Raw genomic sequence first — 22,445 nt, forward strand, 5'->3', positions numbered from 1 at the left:
TTTATGCATTGATACATCCTTTAACTTCATTCATTCCACTTTGATGCTTTTTCTATATTTTACTTGTCTTTTACACAGTATATTTATTCCATTATTTTATTTTTTTGTCCTGCATCAGCATTGATATAATTTATACTGCAACAACATGTTTTTCTTTCCTCCATGCAAAGTTGCCCTATATGTACCATGAGGTTATGAGATTTCTTTAGGGTCAATGTTTTTAAGATGATGGTTTGTCCATTTTTTATACCAAATTATGTGCCTTGTCTTTATTTGTATACCTTTCATTATCTGAGAATAAAATTCTTAGTACTTTTTCTTTTAAAAATTATTGTGCACTTATTTTAAAATGTTTGTATTAATGTGTGTAAGTGTTCCTGGTGTATATTTATCATGGGCATACAGGAGTCTGAGGGGATAGAGAGGATGTCAGATTCCCTAGTAGTGGAGTTCCAGTCAGCTGTGAGCCTCCAAGGAGGTGCAGGGAATAGAACTCAGGTCTTTTGTAAGAGAGCTAAGAGTTTTAACCCCTGAGCCCTCTTCATACCTACAATTACATTTTGTTCCTAGCTAATGAAATTGTGTGCATTCTATGCTTTATTTCTAGTTCATTTTTTCTGTATATTTTTTATGTTTTTTTCCTTATTTTTATGCTTTATTATCTGTATACTAATTCAAAGAGATGAAAAGAAAATCATGGGAATGAAATAATTATTAACATTCCAGCAATTATTTGATGTGGTTCTTATTCTGGCACTTTAGCTACAAATTGACAATGGAAATCTTTAAGTCATGGGTATAACATTTTACTTTTACACAATTTATTATTTGACATGTATTATACATTTTATTTTCTGTGTTGGGTTGGAGATTCTGTAGTGTTTAATGAAAACCCACAGATATGTAGATGGTGAATGTCTAAGCACCCTCAGTGAAACTTCCTGCCCACCTTGCAGTCAGCTTCACTGTTTTCCTCCTGGCTCTGTATACCGATGATGTGTTCTCAGGAAGTCTTTGTGAAGACAGTAAGATTTTTGAGTTTCCTGAGTACTATATTATAAGCACCCATCTTTCCTCTAAAAGAGAACATGCCAATTTTAAGAAAAAAAATACAGATAGAGGTTGTATCATGCTTAGGGTTAAATGGATTATGGGAGTATAATTTTAAAATTATTTAATTTTATTTTATGTGCCTTGGTGTTTTGGCTGCATGTATCTGTGTGAAAGTGTGAGCTGCCTTGAGGGTACTGGAAATTGAACCTGGATTGTCTGTAAAAACAGACAGTACTCTTAACTTCTGGGCTATCTCTTCAGCCATGAAAGTTTATATTTTATATTAATAATGTTTAAAAAAATCTTAAGAGATTTCACTTAGGACTGCAGAAGTGGAAAAATGATGTAATGATGCATTTAAATAATTAAATCAATCTGCTAAAAATTAGTGTGTTAGATAGCTAAGCATTTCTATTTAATATTGTAGTGATGAGATTATTGAATGTTTTTAGTTTTTCAAAGTTATTTTAAATACTTAGAATCTTTTCAGGTTTTTATTCATTAATTCATTAAAGTGTGTGATTGAATAGAAAAAGTGATTGAGTCACAAACACAGCACAAAACGTGTGGTCTAAGTGCTGTATCGCAGTCAACATCAAACCTGAAGCAGAAAAAAAAAAAACAGCGAACAGTCTCTGTATTTACTATAAACCTCTGAACAAATAATTTCTTTGTCTCAGACAGAGAGCCACAATAGTGTATCAGTAGAAGGATGCCAATTACGAAGGCAACATGATCACATATTCATTTAAGGAAGCAATGGTATTTTGTTGTCTTTCATGCTTTTGTCCTCCTTCTCTACAAATTACAGTGATATTTCATTTGTGTTTTAAAAAATAAAGCTTGCCTAATGATCAGCTTGCAAAGTTAGCTACACTAGTCAGCCGTACAGGCCAGGCAGTGGTGGCACACACCTTTAATCACAGAAGTCACACAAGTTAGCCATAGAGGTCTGGTAGTGGTGGTGCACGCCTTTAATCCCAGCACTAGAAAGGAATATAAAACAGGAGGAAACAGGAGCTCAAGGCTCAGTCTGTAATCTGAAGTTTAGTAGTGAGCATTGCAGTCTGCAGTAATACTGAGGATAGAGGTAAGAACTCTCTACTGGCTTGGCTGATTTGCTTCTCTGATCTTTCAGTTTGAACCCCAATATCTGTCTCTGGGTTTTTATTACTCATGCTATGTCTGGCACCCAACTTTTGGAGTACAAATTCATGAAATTGTATGCTGGTGGCTTTGCAGTCACTAGCATAGGCCGTAGCTACACACAGACATTTTCCCCGTCCTACTGGCTAGGTTTTTCTTTCTTCCCTCCACTAAGCTGTCCCTGAACCCCCTTCTCTTGCTGCTTCCAAACTCGGTAGTTGCTTAGAAATCCAGTCAGGCTTTTACTGTTCTGCATCAACAACAAGCCTCACATCTTCAGCAGCAGCAGCGGCAGATTTCGTGAGAAAATTGGGAAGTTTTAAGGGAAGAGTTGGTTAAAAAGGAGAGTGTTTTTCCCACATTAAAAATAGGAAACAGAATTATGATAAAGAAAGTTAGGTTCTATATGATTATGTAACTCATGACTTAAAAATGGAACAACTAAATGAAGAGATAATCAAACTAATCAGGATTTCTATACTGTTCATTATCATTTTGATAATCCTTGTTGTCATTTTGGTAATTCTTACTTTATCTCTTAAAAAGTCATTTGGTTTGATAATCAAGGTACAGACCTTAGAAAAACTTAATTAAACAGATCATGGAGATTTTCAGATCCAGACAGAGAAATTTAATGTGGAACCAATTTCAGTATTGTACTATAAGGTTAATGTTTTCAAACAACCAACCTTAATATATCCAGCAACCTTACAGGAATTTCCAAGTAATAGAGGATCTATAAGAAATAATTGGGCTCCTAAAACAATGTTAGATTTAAGGAGATTGAAGGAAGCAATAGTCTCATATGACAGGCATTCATCTTTTGTGAAGCAAATGTTAAACTTGTGTTCAGTTTGTAATAGAATTATCTGCAAAGACTGGATAAACTTGGTTAAAGCTGTTTTAGAGACTGGTCCACTATCACAATGGTGCAGAGAAGTACCTGGTTCAGAGAAGAGGCTAAGACTGTTGAACAGTGGAGTAAAGCTGGAGGTTTGGAAATCTCCCACGATCAATTTCTTGGAGAAGATTATACTATTATAGAAAGGCAATATCTATATGGTGACCACACCCTGGCTTTATGAAAGTAGCAGCTTTGAATTTTGGGGATAAAATTGGAGAATAGAAAAGAAAATTGAGTCATTTACTAAAGTTAAACAAGGCCCAAAGGAAGCATTCAACGATTTTTTTTTTACAAAGATTGATTTCAACAGTAAATAGAATGATACCAAATTCAGAAGTTACAGAAATAATAATTAAATCTTTGGCTTTTGAACATGCTAATTCTCAATGCCAATGAATAATTATGCATTTAAAGACAAGGTCAGCACCCTTGGAGGAATGGATCTGAGATATAATCAATGTTGAATCTCATGACCATAATGATGCTTGAATGGGAGAGGTGATTTCCAGAGGTTTGAGAAAAAAATTAAAATGTCAAGTGTTATAATTGTAGCAAACAAGGTCACCTTAAAGGGATTGTAAGCAGCGACTTCCTAGAAATAATGTTTTTTTTTTTCTAAGCATAATCCAAACAGAATGTCTCTCTCTTCTGGATTAAGAAGAAGGTGTGGCAAAGGCAGGAATAGGACTAATGGATAGAGATCAACAAGAGATATTCAAGGTCACTGAAGGTCTGGTAGATACAGATGTGGATGTAACAATAATTTCACTGGGATCTTGGCATCCAATTGGCCTCTTCAGGAGGTAATGTTCATCTTTTAGGAATTGGAAATTTATCTCAGATAAAACAGAGCATGAGACGGTTCAAATGTATAGAGAACAGAAAGGACAAGAAGGAAAATTAAAGCAATATGTGGCTAACATAGCAGCAAATTTTGGGGGGGACATGATTTTTTACATGTAATGGAATACTCAGATTAATATTTTTCCAAATTTAGAAACAAACCATAAATTAAAATATATTTCTGGGAAAAATATTACAAGATATTATATACTGGATTTTTACTCAGACTTAAAGAAAAATGATGAAATTTTCTAGTAAATGATAGAACTGGAAAATACTGAACAGAGTAACCTAGAATGAAGGTAAAATTTGTATGTTTTAGCATATGTGGATTCTTGCTTCAGATTATTAGATTTCATATTTAATATGGAATATTAGGAAACCAATAAAGGACCATTAAGTTTTGATGCCTTAAGAAAGTTGATATAGCAACACATAAATGATATAAAAGGTCATACATATATATGTATGTATATGTATATATATGTATGACCTTTTATTTTCCATTTTCAGTGAATGAACACCTTGGTTGCCTCCATTTCCTGGCAATTGTGAATAGAGCAGAAATAAAAATCTTTGAAATGGTATCTCTGTAAAACTTTATGGATCCCTTCATATGTACATAATTTTTATAACTTGGTCAAATAGTAGTTCAATTTCCAGAACTACTATTCAATTTTCAGCAAAGTCTACATAGGTTTTTTTTAGTGGTTACACCAGTTTACTTTTCACCAACAGTGAATACTCCTTTTAAGTGTTGTCATTTGATGTATTGATTATAGTTATTTTTATTGCGCAGAAATGGAATATCAAAATAGTTTTCTGTTTATTTTGCCCCACAGTTAATGATGTTGAACACCTTTAAAGTGTTCAATGATGGGGGAGAGTCTTTTGGCTTGTGTTAATTTTATTGGTTAAATAAAGAGACTGCCTTGGCCCTTTAATAGGACATAAAATTAGGTAGGCGGAGTAAACAGAACAGAATGCTGGGAGAAAGAAGCTGGGTCAAGGAGTCGCCATGATTTTCATACCGGACACAGACGCAGGTTAAGATCTTCCCTGGTAAGACACCTCGTGGTGTTACAGGGATATTAGAAATGGGTTAGATCGATATGTAAGAGCTAGCCAATAAGAGGCTGGAACTAATGGGTCAGGCAGTGTTTAAAAGAATACAGTTTCCGTGTAATTATTTCAGGTGTAAAGCTAGCCGGGTGGCGGGACACAGCCCGCTGCCTATTACAACAGAGTGGCCCCCATATTACAACAGTTCAATAGTCATTTGTATTTCTTTTTTGAGAGTTCTCTGTTTATATACATGACAAGTTATGAGCTCTTTGGGGATTATGAAATTTATCCTACTGTCATAGATATGATTGACAAATACTTTCTTTCATTTTTGGTGGTGCCTCTCCTATTGGTTTACTATGTGCTATATTGTAGAGAAGGTGATAAATGTTTGAAGATTTTACTTACCAATTATTGATATTATTCCCTTGGCTAATAAAGTCATATTCAGATATTTCTTGCCTATCTATTCATTTGGAATCTTACCCCTAATTTTACCTTAAACAGTTTCAAGCCACTCAATTTTATATTGAGGTTATTGATCCATTTGGAATTGAGTTTTGTGCAGGTGAGAGATAAAGATGTATTATAACACTTTCACGTATATTTTCCAGTTTTCTGAACATCATGTATTAAAGATTCTCTGTATTTCTCCAGTGTATTCTTGTGGTATAATTGCCAACACTCACTACTTGTAGTTGTGTGGAATTATATGTGGATCTTCAATTCCATTTCATTAATCTGTGTGACTGCTTTGTCCCAGTATCCAACTATATTTATTACTATCTTCAGTATCATAAGCTGAAATTAGCCACAGCAAAGCTTTCATCAGTATTATTTTTATTCATGATTCTTTAATCTATTATTGGTGTTTTGTGACTCCAAAATATTTGAAAACTTTTCTATGTCTTTGAATAATGACCCTGGCACTTTGATTATGATTGCAATGAAACTGTGGGTTGCTCTTGGTTATCTTTCAAATAGTATTTTTAACTTTTTGTATATTGATCATATCCATCTATCGCTAATTCTTTTCAACTTTCCTTAGTGAGCTCCTTGACTCTTGTTCCATTTCATGTTCTCTTCTTATGGTTTTAATCATTATTAACAGTCCCCAGAGTTCAATTTAGTACTGCACATATGCACATGGGTTTGATAACCTACTGGCAGCTGTATTTCCACAGGGCAGTGACTCTTTCAACAGCTATTAACTGATAAATTGTCTTATGCTAGGCATTGACTCTGGGACTCTTCCCCCATCAATGCCAGAGTCTTTATTGTCTTGATGTTGTGTAGCTTTTGAGAAGGTAACTCTTGATGTTGAAAGTTGATGTACACAATATTCCTATTATGTTCACAAGTTAGCACATTCCAGCTTTTCTCCATCCATTTGTTCTTACATTATTTTTATCTTGAAGATAGATTTTCATCATACAATATATTATGATAAAAGTTTTCCCTCTTTCAACTCCTCTGAGATTCTCTTACCTACTCTCTCTCTGGATTCACTTCTATACTCTTTCTGTCTCTCCTTAGAAAAGAAATAGGCTGGGAAAAGAGAAAAGTTAAAGCCTGGTTCCAGCCAGAGGAGGGACCTCTCAGAAAGATTTTTTACAAAGTTTAATTGAAACCCAGATAAAGATGGGCAGGTTCCTACATTGACTAAGGACTGGTAGTCTACTGAAGGGATCTGAAAGAGTGATATCCATTGTAGTGCTGATTGTTCGAAGGCTTCTTACTTTCTGCACGTCTGGCTGTTGATCTCTGTATTTCTTTCTGTCTACTGTTGGAGGAAGAGTCTCTGATGATGGTTGAATAAGGAACTAATTTCTGGTTATTGCAAAATATCATAGTCATTTTATTACCATGCTATTTTTGACAAACAATAGTATTTGGTTTTACCCTAGGTCCATGGCTTATTTACTTCAATGTTCTTGGCTACCCAGTCAGTACTTATTTAGTATGGGTTTCATCCCCCGAAGTGTGCTTTAAATCAAATCAGATATTGTTTGATCAAGAATTTGGTTAAATTTAACCCATTATTTATACTAGAGATTTCATTTGGTGATGAACAATATCCACTTGGGTCTCTGTCTTCTCTGTTTGATGATTTTATCTAGATTTATTTTATATAGGTAGATATTTTAAGAAGGTTTGACTATATTAGGTTTACATATATTCCCTCAGATGGTCAGTTTTATTTTAAAGTTTTAATTCATTTTTACATACCAACCACAGTTCCCCCCTTCCCTTCTCTTAGTCCCCCCACCTCTCCCACAACTTACCTCAATCCAGTCCTCCTAAATGGTAAGGCCTATCATGGGGAGTCAGCAAAGTTTAGCACATTAAGGCAGGGCCAAGCCTCACTGTCCCCCACACACCTGTATCAAGGCTGAATAAGACATCCCACTTGAGAGAATGGACTCCAAAGATTCAGCTCAAGCATCAGGTATAGATCCTGGTCCCATTGCCACGGTACTGCAAACAGACCAAACTACCCACTTGTCATCCATATGCAGAAGGTCTAGTTCTGTATCATGCAGTCTACCCAGCTGTTGGTCTAGAGTTCCTGAGTTTCCATGAGGGTGGTTTATTTCTCGGTGGATTTCCCTGTCATAATCTTGATCCACCCTTTTTCTTATAATCACTCTACCCTCTCTTCAGCTGGATTCCTGGAGGTCAGCCTGGTTCCTGGCTGTGGATCTCTGCATCTGCTTTCATCACTTACTGGATAAAGGCTCTATAATGACAGAGTGATTACCTAGGAAGGCCAGTTCAGGCACCCTCTCCTCTATTGCTAGGAGTCATACCTGGTGCTTATTTTTACATGTCTCTTCCTTTATTCCCTCCCTTGAATATTCTTATATCTCACTCTCTGTTTGAGCCTTTTTTTTTCTGGGCCCCATGCCATCCATTCATGACCATTTCCTCTTCCCAGGAATATCCACTCCCAATCTCTTACTATATCCCTAACATCTGTGGTTATATCGATTACAGCTTGCTTTTCAATAACTTAGTAGCCAACATCTATAAATAAGTGAATACATACCATAATTGCCTTTCTTTTTGCCTCCTCTTGCAAAATGTTTCCTCAGCCTTTCTTGGTGATATGTTAATAAAAATGATGCATCCACAGCTGATCACCCATCATGATAATGTGCTATGGAGTAGCTATAGACAAGTTAAAGAAATAGAACTGAAGTGCAAAGGTGAACCCTGAACTCATGGTCAGTTAATTTCTACAAAGGTGTTAAGACTATAGAAATAAGGAACGAAATATCCTAGTACAGATAGGTCAGGAATGACTGCTTAACTGTATGCAATAGGGAGCAACTGCCCTTTTCACAGATACTCAAAAAATAACTCAAAATTTACTAACATAAATGTAAGAATGTTTTATAGCCATTTTATTTAAATTGAAACATTTACTTTTCTGGGGAGTAGGGTGATTCATGAGTATGCAAATATACCTCACATGTCGAGGGTAGCTTAAACTTCCAAGAATCACTATATCATACTGAAAGTCATAGAAGCAGTAAATAATTGCTATGGGGAGGAGACTTACCACATGAGCTGCCTGGAATTCTTTCTCCCACCTATATAGGTTCCTGCTAGTTTTTCAGAAAACTCCATGGATATAGTTTTTGAATAGTCATGTAGGATATAGCAAAGTCTTTTTCTTTTTAAAAAGAAACTTTCTTTTATCTCTCTTTAAAGTTGATTAAATTCCCTCAACTATACTCTTAAAGGAAATTGAAGGAACATATGGTTCTTGTTTTAGTTAGGGTTATGGCTGTGATAAAATGCCATGACCAAACAAAACTTGTGAATGAAAAATTTTAGTGTACGGAAGGGGTAAGGGAAAATATAAGAAAAAAAGATGTATATATAGTTAGATTTGGATTTATGAATACATATTCAATGAAATAGAGAATGACTTCTTAATGTGATTAGTCTTTCTGTTTTACTCAACATGATAGAGCATCACACTTTAACCCATCATTTTTTTTTAAATCACTATGGTACTCTGGAACATTCAACATTGCTTAAAGTAGCTTTGTTGGCTCCAATTTCTGTGTGTGAAGAAAGGATAATGTTCTTGTGGGATGGATAGGGACAAGAGATGTTACAAAGAATAGCACCAAAACAAATGTTTGTTTGCTCAAATAACAATAATTCTAATCATAAGAAACTTGATTCATATTAATAAGAACATGAAATAAACAAAAGTGCAATAATACCCAACAATTGCCTTTTATATATCTATGTCACTTTTGACACATTGTGAGAGTCACCTGTCTTAATTTATACATTGCACTGTGAAGTCCAAGTATATTTAATGTTGATATTATATTTATTATTTATTGTGATACAAAGATTGTAACCATACTCTTTTATATGTAAGACAAGTACTACCACTAAGATGCAATGCAAGTCTTTTCTTATGAGTTTCAGTTTACAGATATACAGACAAATACACAAATACAAATATAAATAAATAAAGGGTAGAGAAGTTGCATACCTATTTATATATTGAATATAAAGAATTTAAAAGTCTGGGTTTAAATTCTAAATTTATGTGCACATATATTCCATATCTTCTATTTATATAATATAGTCTAATTTTTAAAAAACATTTTAGAATTTTATTTTTTTTTGTCTACAGTGTCTTAATACAATCTTTGTTGTTTATTAGAAAGTATTAATAATGCATGTGATATATCCCTCAATTCTTTGGGGTGTGGAGACAATTTTAATGATGATTCTAAAGAAGACCACGCAGTATTTTGTCAAATGGTAGTTCTGATAGGGATTTTTAAGTGAGCAAAACTTTGAGTCTCAAATGAGCCAACATTACATTTATGGTGCATGATGTTAATACAGGCTCAGTAATTTGTTCACTCAAGGGACTCATGAAAACTGGGAGGAAATCTTAAAGGAGAGAATAATTTTCCAGGATTCTAAACAATTTGCACATTACTCTGGAACATGAAATGCATTCTCACTTTCAGGAGAGCATTTTACATTCTCACAAAAGGATAATGCTTTCTTTCTGGAGGTGAGGATGATTTTCTAAAGAGAATCTTACACAGATATTGTCACAGCCTAGAGTGAATCCCTTGTAGAGGGTTAGAGACAGATCTTCACAGATGCTTGTTACTGTGTTCATCATTAAAGGTTTTGTTGCCTTGAGGACACTAGGGAAGGATTCATTATAATAGTTGCAATGATTTCTGTTTTACAAAGCTGATCACTGTCTCCTCTTCATAATTTTCCTTCAGTCAGAAAGCTTTAAAATCTGGGGTTTTGATATTTTTTAACTATTGCTTTTTTTAATCTCTGATCTCTACTGAAGGCTAAAGAGAAAAAAGAAAATGGTGTTCAAAAGTCAATGAGAGCTTTTTCAGCAGTCTCTTTGAAAAGAAACACATCATAGTCGATGAAAGAAGGAAAGGGGGATGCCTCAGGGATCAACCTATGTTGTTATGATTGTATGCCTGGAAATGTCTTCAGAAAAAAACTGAACTTGCAAATGCAGCAACTCTAGAAATTTCTGTCTCTTAAAAGACATTTTCCTGTTAATTTCACAAACTGTCTCTGTTCCTACATTTGATACCATGAAGCAAATGGCTGTAGAGAATGACTCTTTGATCACTGAGTTTGTTTTCATGGGATTAACAGACCAACCTTCATTGCAGCTGCCCTTATTTTTCATGTTCTTGCTGAACTACACAGCCACTGTGATAGGAAACTTGAGCTTAATGATTCTTATTTGCCTGAATTCACACCTTCATACACCTATGTACTTTTTTCTATTCAATTTGTCCTTCGTTGACTTCTGTTATTCATTTGTCTGTACCCCCAAAATGCTAATGGGCTTTGTTTCAGAAAAGAACATCATCTCTTATACAGGATGCATGACTCAGCTCTTTTTCTTTGGCTTTTTTGTTAATTCTGAATGTTATGTGCTGACAGCAATGACCTATGATCGTTATGTGGCCATATGTAAGCCCTTGATGTATGCCATCCTTATGTCTCCTAGAATGTGTTTTCTACTGATGTTTGGGTCCTATTTGATGGGGCTTGCAAGTGCCATGGCCCATACTGGCTGTATGATTAGGCTCAGTTTTTGTGATTCCAATACCATCAACCATTATATGTGTGAAATCTTCCCTCTTCTCCAGCTCTCCTGTAGCAGCACCTATGCCAATGAACTTGTGAGTTCTCTTATTGCTTGCATAGTTGTCATTGTATCCGGCCTTGTTATCCTAACCTCATATATTTCCATCCTTTTAAATATTGTTCACATGTCATCAGCTACAGGTTGGTCCAAAGCCATGGGCACTTGTGGGTCTCACATTGTGACTGTTAGTTTATTCTATGGATCTGGGCTCCTTACTTATGTCAAGCCAGCATCTGCTGAATCTGTGGACCAGGGGAAATTTTTCTCAGTGCTTTATACTCTTGTGGTACCCATGCTTAATCCTCTCATTTACAGTCTCAGAAACAAGGATGTCAAACTTGCCACAAAGAGAACTGTGATGAGAATCAGAAGCTGGTGTGTTTTCAGTAGTCTCTGACTGCACTGTATGGTCTTTTCATTTATTCCCCATTACCTTTCTTCTATTTTTCCTTTTCTTTCCTTTCAATATTATGATCAGAATTTCTACTGTAACATACACACACACACACACACACACACACACACACACACACACACACACGCACACCAGCTGTCATATAGCTTTGTGGCCTTTTCATGATTTGAGAGTACCCTGTAATCTCAAATTTAGACAATCTGATCTTCACTACCTGTAACAGTTGAAGACTTTCGTCTAACATATTTTCTATATCTAAAGGTAATACTCTTTTGTATTTTCTCTTTTATATTTTCTCTATTTAAATAAATTCATGGGTCTGTTTTGAGTTCTAGAAATTATATTTTTGAAGCCAAAGGTGCAACATTGTATCACTATTCTTTAAATTCAGCTGTGGATTAATTCTAAGGTAAACAGATTTTTTTTTTCTAAAAAAGAATAGAATTTATTTATGCCAAAAAGAACTGAAAGGGTTATGAAGGAACAGTTATGAAGGAACAGAGTTGTCTCATTGTGGGTTTAACTAAATAATGGAGTGTGAGAACAACAGAAGAACCATGTGGCCTGTAGAACAAGGCTTTAGTAGCCAAGTAGGAAAAGCAAATGCTCCCACAATAGCATTATTTTCAGGTTAGGTGATTAGAGGAAACTACAAAGTGACATTTCATCTTGTGTTTTTAGATTATTGATCATTATTTCAAGGATGATTAAGCTGAGTATTTGGTTCAAGCCTTCTGACAAAGCAGGACCACATTTCTATAAATAATATATAAACTTTAAGAAGCTTATTAGATGTTAAATCTTTCCTGTCAAGCAAAATTATTTGTCCATAATAAGATTAATAGAAAATTATGCACTAGAAAATCTTCTTATATGTGTCTAGTTCAGAAAGTATACTGTCATTTTCTATCTAAATTGCATAGGAATTCAAAGAACATACTTATTTTGGAGATATAATAGTCAAATAGCAATGATTATTAAAACTGTAATTATTGCATCCACTTGAAGATTATGATGTTTGAAATGTTCTAAAATAGTAGATTAGTAAAAAGAGCAAGTTAAGAACTTTAATTAAACTTAATTAAAATTATTGGTATTAGGTATTGAACCATAAATATTCATAATAATATTTTTATGTATATACTATATATATATACAGTATATATGCTTTATACATATACAGTATAATTTTTTAAGCAAATTATGAATTACTGGTATGTACTTGGTTTTTTTTTCATTTGTCATAGTACCTGATTAAATATGGTACTAAAATGGTTTGGTTTAAATTTTGATAAGAAGATACAGTTTAGCAGATTTATAGAGTGATTATTAAAGGCTCTGACTATGTTGCATAAAGCTCTATTTCCAGGAAAAATTGGGACTTAGCAAATATAGAATATGAAGCACAGGATTAGAATGTACTATTTGGCCTAAGTGTGAAATCATAGTCAGAGTATAGCCAGGTATAAAAACTATGAACACATAGTGTAAGTTTAGTTTTATTAAGTCAAATAGATTGATTCTACAGGTGTAATTATTTATATCAACATGGAAAATGAACTGATTAGGCTTTTAATCATCTGACATTTAATAAAGTTATGGATAAACTATTATAATTTGATAATAGCTATAGATAAGTAATTAAAATTATAATTTAAAAGCTAATATTGAAAGAAATTTGATGAAAGATAATTTTTAAATATAAACTCATTTCATATTAGTGAATTCTAGAAGCACTGTACATGTGCTTGTTAAAATATGGTCATAGTCTACTTATCTAATTTGTGCTTTATTGTATCTTCATTTACATAATTGAAATGGGAAATTTGGTTTGATAACTCCATATTAACTAATGTTAAGTGCATAGTAAAACCATTTTAAACTAAAATATTAATTACATTGCTTATTATATCTCAGGTGTCATAAATATATCAGGCAACATCTTCAGGCTTACCAGTCAAGGAAAATGTGAAATTTGAAACCTCATGATTATCCCCCTCTCAACAACTACTGACTGCTTGTAGCTCTTCATCTAGAAGTGAAGCCTTGTGTTTCAACATGTTGGCATGTTGAAAAGATGCTGTCATTACACTCATGTTTAGAAAATTGCCTCTGAGATTTTATGGGTGCAGTTTTCCAGTCATATCTAGAAGATATCATCTACCTACAGGTATCCCGATCTTCTAGCTCATTCCAACCACTCCACCATGACCGTCTCTGAGACATAGGTGTAGAGGTTGCATTGCAGATATACCAGTTGGGTTTGATATAATTTTCTCTGGTTTTGACCAGTTTCAGATCTTTGTAATAGTTACCATCTCCTGCAACAGAAATTTCTTTGATAAAGAATGAGAACTAAAAAAATAATACTTCTAATTGCAGAATCCAGAGGGATTGATGATATCACATGAGAACACAATCTACAAAATTAATTAATCAGGTTTCATAAGCACTCACAGAGACTAAAGTGACAACCATGGAGCCTGCAGGTGTTTATGCTAATTCCTATGCATATATGTTATGGTTGTGTAACTTAGTGTGAGACCCCTAAGAATGCTATTTCTCCTTTAGCTTGCATAGCATTCTGTTACTATTATGGCTAGTACCTCTAGAACACACTAACACAGCTTAAGAGAGAAATTTAGAGCTACATTTGACTTTATTAAAAAAATAAGAAAGCAAATAAATGACTCAATGATGCAACTCAGGAATTTCAAAAACTTAAACAAATCAAACCAAAAACCAGCCTGTGGGAAAAGATTAAAAAAATGAATCATCAATTAATAAAATAGGAACAAATGAGGCAATATGAAGAATCAATATATCTAAGAGCTGGTTCATTGAGAAGATAAACCAGATTGACAAATCGTTTGTCTGATTAATGAAATGAAAAAAATCAGAAAACTCAAATTAACATAATCTCAAATGCATAGGGGAACATTAGGATGGACATCAAAGAAATTCAGATTATAAGAATAATTTCAAAAGTTATATTTCTTTAACATAGAAACCCTAAATAAAAATGGATAATTTCTATCTTCACCCAAATTACCAAGATTAAATCAATAAGAGATAAACATATTAAGAGAACAGACCCCTCACACACACACACACACACACACACACACACACACACACACACATACAAACACACAAAGAGAGACAAATAGATACAAAAAAACTTCATGTAATTGGAAAGGTTAATATTCAAGCAAAGATCATTAATTCAAACCATTGCCCAAACAATTTGAAACACAAGAAATCTACAAAAGCACTTAGTGAGTTTGTTTCATTTTGACCATATACTATTGGACATCGAGCCTACCCATGTAGTTTATATACCCAGGGAAACTTAATCAAAAGAAACTAATAAGTCTAAAATTATTAATTAAAATAAAAACTAAAAGAACACTTCTAAGCTTTCTTTATGACTCCAGTAACACTCTTATATTAAAATCAGTTAAAGATATAACAAAAAAGAACACTATATCCCTAATAAACATAAAATCAAAATATCTCAATAATACACTTGCAAATCAAACACTGGCACATACTTCTCAGTGTGCATTTGTTTGTCATATTTCTCTAGTTTTTCCTAAAGTCCTGCTTGTGTTTTGGTGTCTCAGTCAGATACCACCTTGATATTACGATGACCTCAGGTTCTGTTCTTAGTGATTGTTACCAACTTCTATTTCAGACATTTTGAAGGACTATGACAACTGCAAGTAGCATTATGCATTTTGTAGGACATCTCTAAATTGAGATTTATGTTGGCCTCATAATTAGAATGGGTATATGTGATTTTAAATTTTGAGTGTTTTTATTTCAGACATTATACTCATGATATCTATAAGATCAAAAGGAAATGCTTCACATTTAAATAGTCTGTTCTCAATTGAAATTTTCTTTTTTTCTTAAACATAAAAATCCACTGAAAATAGTTCTTTTCTGGAATATTAGTTTCAGATGGGTTACATTAATTTATGCTGTGGAATATTTGTTGAATGATGCAAAGATGTGTAGTATTCTTTTATATTTTGTTAAACTCTGTAGAGCTTTGTTTCTTACCAAGACTAAAACACCTGATTAGTAAAATAAAGAACTAAATGGCCAAGAGCAAGGGATTATAAAAGATAGGCAGGTGTGGCAAACAGAGAGAATACATATGAGGGAGATAAGAGAAGAAGAGAAGAAAAGGAGAAGGAGACTGGGACCCCAGGGTCCATTCAAACAGCCAGGAAACCAGGTACAGAATAAGAACAATGAGGACTGCTGAGAAATCAAGAACAAGGACACTGGATTTTGATCCTACTGCACGTACTGGCTTTGTAGGAGCCAAGGCAGTTTGGATGCTCACCTTACTAGACATGGAGGGAGGTGGGAGGTCCTTGGACTTCCCACAAGACAGGGAACCCGGACTGCTCTTTGGGCTGATGAGGGAGAGGGATTTGATTTGGGGAGGGGGAGGGATATGGGAGGCGGTGGAAGAGAGGAGGCAGAAATCTTAAATAAATAAATAAATTAAAAAATAAAAATAAAAGAATAAGAAGGACAGGTAGATAGCATAGAGAAAGGTAAAAGCCCAGAGGTAAAATGAAGATGGGATAATTCAAGTTAAGAAAAGCTGGCTAGAATGAAGCCAAGTTAAGAAAGAATAAGTCTCCATATGATTATTTGGGAACTGGCTTGCAAATAACCAAAGAGATAAAAAATAACTTTACTCTCTTTTAGATTTTGTCTCTTTCTTGTAAATATAAGTATGATCCCCCCAATTTACTTTTGCCTAGTTATTATTTAAACTTTCTTATTTATTTGCATATTAGTTTAAACAACTTACAAATTAGGTTCCAGTTAATTAAATAAGTTTTGACCTGCTATTAAACTGAAACTATTCATATCACACAGAGCATTTCAAGGAACAGAAATTGAAGGCTGGCTTCATGACTGATGATAGAAATGTATATACAATACAATGTTTTTAAAAGAGAGGCACAAAGATAGGATGAGACTGTATGACTATCCCTTTATGTACCTGATTTTACTTTAGCTGTGTTTTATAAATGTCAAATAATGTCCTTGAAATTTTAGAAAGGTATCTACTATAAACCAGAATATTATTTTTAGGCATGTGTGTTCTATTCCAGTCTTTTTTTTTTACTATAGTGATTTTATTTTTATTAAAACCAGCAATTCATCTGCCGATGCTTAGAAATCATATTATTTTTTTTTAATTTATTTATTTATTGAGGATTTCTGCCTCCTCCCCGCCACCGCCTCCCATTTTCCTCCCCCTCCCCCGATCAAGTCCCTCTCCCTCATCAGCTTGAAGAGCCATCAGGGTTCCCTGACCTGTGGGAAGTCCAAGGACCGCCCACCTCCATCCAGGTTTAGTAAGTTGAGCATCCAAACTGCCCAGGCCCCCCCAAAGCCAGCACGTGCAGTAGGATCAATTGCTCTATTCCAGTCTTATTTTTTTTTTTGTTTGTTTGTTTTTCGAGACAGGGTTTCTCTGTGGCTTTGGAGCCTGTCCTGGAACTTGCTCTGTAGACCAGGCTGGTCTCGAACTCACAGAGATCCGCCTGCCTCTGCCTCCCGAGTGCTGGGATTAAAGGCGTGCGCCAGTCTTATGTCTCTGAATGAATAAGAATGTTGATGACTGGGTATTTTAAACTCAATAACAGAGATCAAATTTATGCTATTAAAGTACACTCCAGTTGTTCATGAAAATGTTATTATATGATTAATATTTGACTGAGTAGTACATTGCTTCAAATGTCAAACTATACTAATTTTCATAGATAGCTATTAATAAATATATTTATAACCTATTACAAATTTTAATTTATAGCAATATACTCAGTGATTAGTTAAAAAATTATTCAACTTTTTTTGCACTTTTACAAGTATGAATATATGATTATCCATCCCACATAAAGTTCTTTCATGTTCTTTCCAATCAATCACCACCTTCATCAGTGTCCAGAAGTACATATTGACTTTGTTCCCATTAGCATAATTTTGATTATTTTTTAAAAACCTTTTAGTAAAATTGCATCTCACATAAAGTTTTATGTTTGATTTTGTTTACTTGCTTGAATTTTATTCATGGGGACAGGAAAGTAAATGCTATCTTATGTTGGTCGGAAAATGAATGAGATATTTAAGAGTAAGGTTTGGAAGAGATTCCACATAACATCCAACCAAACTACTAAAGGGTGATAGGGAAGGGCACCACACACTCATCAAATGAAAGATCTACCCAGAGGGTATGGCAATTATGGACATTTATATACCAAACACAAGGGCACCCAATTTCATAAAAGTAATGCTACTACAGCTAAGTCACACATTGGTCCTTTCACAGAAATCATGGGTAAGTTCAATAGATAATCTCATCCCAACAAAAACTTCAATAGGGAATTACTGTCACTAAGTGAAATAAAAAATAACCTCTACTTTCAAGGAGGTTAATGCAGGAACTTGAGCAGTAAGTCACATCATAAATAACGCATCGTAGCTTCCTTGTTTATTCTCATGTTGCATTCTTCTTTATTTCCCACTGATCAGGATATGCTGCCTATGGTATAGTGCTTCTCAATATGGCCTGCGTCTTCCTACATCAAATAACAACCAAGGCAATCCATCATAGACATGTCCACTGACCAACCTGACGTAGTATCTTCTTCTTAAGATTTTTCTCCTTACATAGCCCTAAGTTGTGTCAGTTGCAATTAAATCTAACCAACACAGAAGTGGATATGAACAAGATACATTATTTTGAGTGTGAAGTTTTGAAAACTAGACTGTGTTTAAAAGGATTGAATGTAATTAACTTTCATAATTGTCATTGTGGTAGTTTTTGATTCATATCTTATATTTCACAGCTAAAATGTGAAAATTAGCATTGTATATGTTATGTTGATTATTAAAATGCCAAAATTTATCATAAATAATCCAGAAATTAAGGAGGATATCAATCTTCTATCTTGGGTACCATACATATTTAAAAACATAGATAACTAAGGCTTTATGTTTTATCTTGTTTTCAATTCATTAATAAGACAGAAAACCTCTTGGAATTACTCCTTCCTGAATGTCAATTAAATATAAGTGAATCCAATAATTATACAAAAGCTCTATTACAGCTGAAGTTGTTAAGAATATATGAAGACATATATTCAGAATATTAGCAATATCATCCAACCAATATGAATTTTAAGCCATCTGAGTGGTGAGCTATTGTAAACTGTGATGGTATCACTCTAATCAGAGTTTGGATTTGCTTTCTCCAAAGATGTAGAGTTGAATTTTAATTTTTCAAACCAGGACAATATTGGGAAAACATACTCATAAAAATATTAGAAAATACAAAATTTTCAGGAGTCAAGATTGCATTGTGAATCTCCATAGAAGAAATGTCATAGATTGTTAGAAATTTCAAATTATGGTGACTGAGCAAACTGATTAAGATTTCACCACATTTATAGAATGAGTGAACACATTTTCAAGTGCACATGTGAGGACGGATGTGCACATTTGTCTTTCTGCATCTATCGAAGTCACAGAGATAAAATGTAGATTCATAATTACCAGATGAATGGAGAAAGGTAGGCAGAGCAGGGACAATGTATAACATTGGGTAATATTCTAATTAGGATACACATTGCAGTTATATAGTCTATGATCATGATCATAATGTTCCACTTCCGGTAAGAAAAAAGATTATTTATAAGCCTATAAATGATTATAACTATGTAAGTTAATACATATATAAAGTCCCATGGTTTAGACACTCTTCTACCTCAATAAAAATTTTCTGTTTATGTATTTCCTCTCTCTGTTCCTCCTAGTTCCTCCCTACCTCTCTTCCCATTTGAACCACTCACTTTATAATGTATATCTGTGTAATGTATAGCATAAACATACAAATTTTTTTCAATTGAAATTAATTGTAAGCTAAGCATAATTTTCATCCATTAGAGAAACCCTGTCTCGAAAAACCAAAAAAAAATAAAAAAAATAAAAAATAAAATTTTTATACTGATTATAAAGAAATTTATGCATTCAATTATTAAAATCTTGACCAAGAATAACCAAGTAGTAGCTGCTTCTATTACAATGCATTATGAAGCAAATTATGTTCAGAAATAAACATCAGAGTTTTAACAATGGATATGTTATTTTGAATATAATCTAGTACAAAAGAAAATAGTTTATAAAAGAGGAATATATTTCAAATAATTGTACACAAAAAAATATAACATTTATAAGTATTCAACTATAAGAAAGAATAAACATTACCAAGGATATAGTAATGGCTCATAAGCTTAGGAGACAAGGCTATAAAATGTTGCAGTTATGTCTCTTCAACTGCCTGTTTTCAGACTTATGTAACATTATACAAATGCTCTGGACCTAAAATTGTGTTTATAAGGTATCACATAGTGTGACTTCATCAATCGTGATGTGCATATGTCTCATGAGCTATGATCACAGTTTTTATCTACTGGGAAACTGCTGTACTGAGAAGAAGTTAGTGTAAATCATTGAATCTCAATGCTTCTGACTTCCTACAGGAATCCTGCTGTTGACGTTACTGGTTCTTCTTGGAACTTCTGCATTGAAACCATCTGGTCCTGGGATTTTTTGGTAGGGAGGGTTTTGATGACAGCTTATAATTCCTCTCGACTTACAGGTCTATTTAAATTGTTCACCTGGTCTTGATTTAATTTTGGTGTATGGTACTTATCTAAAAAATGTCGATTTCTTTCACATTTACCAATTTTGTGACATACAGGCTTTTGTAGTAAGATCTAATGATTCTCTGAATTTCCATTGTGTCTGTGGTTATGTCCCCCTTTTCATTTCTGATCCTGTTTATTTGCATGTTCTCTATCAGCCTTTTGATTACTTTGGATAGGTGTTTGTCAATGTTGTTTATTTTCTCCAGGAACAAGCTTTTTGTTTCATTGATTCTTTGGATTGTTTTCTGTGTTTCTATTTTATTGATTTCAGCCCTCAGTTTGATTATTTCCAGTCTTCTACTCCTCCTGGGTGAATCTGCTTCTTTTTTTTTTCTAGAGCTTTCAGGTGTGCTGTTAAGTCTCTAATGTATGCTTTCTCTGTTTTCTTTATGTGGGCACTTAGAGTGACCCCAGAAACTCTACCAAATAACTCCAACAGCTGACAAACACCTTTAGTAATGTGGCAGGATACAAGATCAATTCCAAAAAAATCAGTTGCCCTCCTATATGCAAAGAACAAAGAAGCAGAGAGGGAAATCAGAGAAACACCACCTTTCATGATAGCCACAAATAGCATAAAGCATCTTGGGGTAACTCTGACCAAGGAAGTGAAAGATCTATTTGACAAGAACTTTAAGTCTTTGAAGAAAGAAATTGAAATGGATATCAGAAAATGAAAGGATCTCCCATGCTCTTGGATTGGGAAGATCAACATAGTAAAAATGGCAGTTCTACCAAAAGCAATCTATAGATTCAATGCAATACCCATGAAAATCCCAACAAAATTCACAGACATTGAGAGAACAATAATCAACTTTATATGGAAAAGCAAAGAACCCAGGATAGCCAAAACAATCCTATACAATAAAGGAACTTCCGGAGGTATTACCATACCTGACTTCAAACTCTATTATAGAGCTACAGTAATGAAAACAGCTTGGTATTGGTACAAAAACAGAGATGTTGACCAATGGAATTGAATCAAAGACCCAGATATTAATCTACAAATCTATGAACACTTGATTTTCAACAAAGAAGCTAAAATTATACAATGGAAGAAAGAAAGCATCTTTAACAAATGGTGCTGGCATAACTAGATGTCAACCTGTAGACGAATGAAAATAGATCCATATCTATCGCCATGCACAAAACTAAAGCCCAAATGGATTAAAGATATCAATATCAATCTGAACACAATGAACATGATAGAAGAGAAAGTGGGCACAGGAGATCACTTCCTACATATAACCCCAGTAGCACAGTCAATAAGAGCAACAATGAATAAATGGGACCTCCTGAGACTGAGAAGCTTGTGTAATGTAAAGGACACTGTCATTAAGACAAAAAGGCAACCTACTGAATGGGAGAATATCTTCACCAACTCTGCATCAGACAAAGGTCTGATCTCCAAAATATATAAAGAATTCAAGAAACTCGACATTGAAACTCTAATTAACCCATTTAAAAAATGGGGTACTGAACTGAACAGAGAATTCTTAACAGAAGAAGTTCAAATGGCCAAAAGACACTTAAGGTCATGCAAAACTTCCTTAGCAATCAGGGAAATGTAAATCAAAACAACTTTGAGATACCATCTTATACCTGTCAGAATAGCTAAAATCAAAACAGCAATGATAGCCTATGCTGGAGAGGATGTGGAGTAAGTGGAACACTCATCCATTGCTGGTGGGAATGCAAACTTGTGCAACCACTTTGGAAAGCAGTGTGGCAGTTTCTCAGGAAACTGGGAGTCAACCTACCTCAGGAGCCAGCAATTCCACTCTTGGGAATATACCCAAGAGATGTCAAATCATACTACAAAAGGATTTGTTCAACTATCTTCACAGCAGCACTATTTGTAATAGCCAGAACCTGGAAACAACCTAGGTGTCCCTCAATAGAAACATGGATAAAGAAGGTGTGGCACATATACACTTTAGAGTTTTACTCAGAAGTAAAATCAATGACATCTTGAATCTTGCATGCAAATGGATGGAAATAGAAAACACTTCACTGAGTGAGATAACCCAGACCGAAAAAGATGAATATGGTATATACTCACTCATAAGTGGATTCTAGCCATAAATAAAG

General features: G+C 34.1%; 1 protein-coding gene across 1 annotated transcript; it reads left to right on the forward strand.

Annotated features, from left to right (window-relative positions):
* The first annotated feature begins 9,883 nt into the window (after positions 1-9,883).
* On the forward strand, positions 9,884-11,592 carry LOC101996753 (olfactory receptor 143-like). The gene is made up of 2 exons (XM_005347468.1): positions 9,884-9,903; positions 10,629-11,592. The coding sequence occupies exons 1-2, from the start codon at positions 9,884-9,886 to the stop codon at positions 11,590-11,592; spliced, it is 984 nt and encodes a 327-aa protein (XP_005347525.1).
* Positions 11,593-22,445: the final 10,853 nt, after the last annotated feature.

This window comes from Microtus ochrogaster, chromosome 5 (assembly GCF_000317375.1).
Source record: "Microtus ochrogaster isolate Prairie Vole_2 chromosome 5, MicOch1.0, whole genome shotgun sequence".
Lineage (NCBI taxonomy): Eukaryota > Metazoa > Chordata > Mammalia > Rodentia > Cricetidae > Microtus > Microtus ochrogaster.

What these genes read in the sequence shown, in the direction of transcription:
- LOC101996753 (XM_005347468.1), top strand. Translation starts at nt 9,884, where the DNA reads ATGTTAATACAGGCTCAGTA. An exon ending in ATGTTAATACAGGCTCAGTA is followed by an intron (nt 9,904 to 10,628) that starts ATTTGTTCACTC and finishes TACATTTGATAC; the next exon opens with CATGAAGCAAATGGCTGTAG.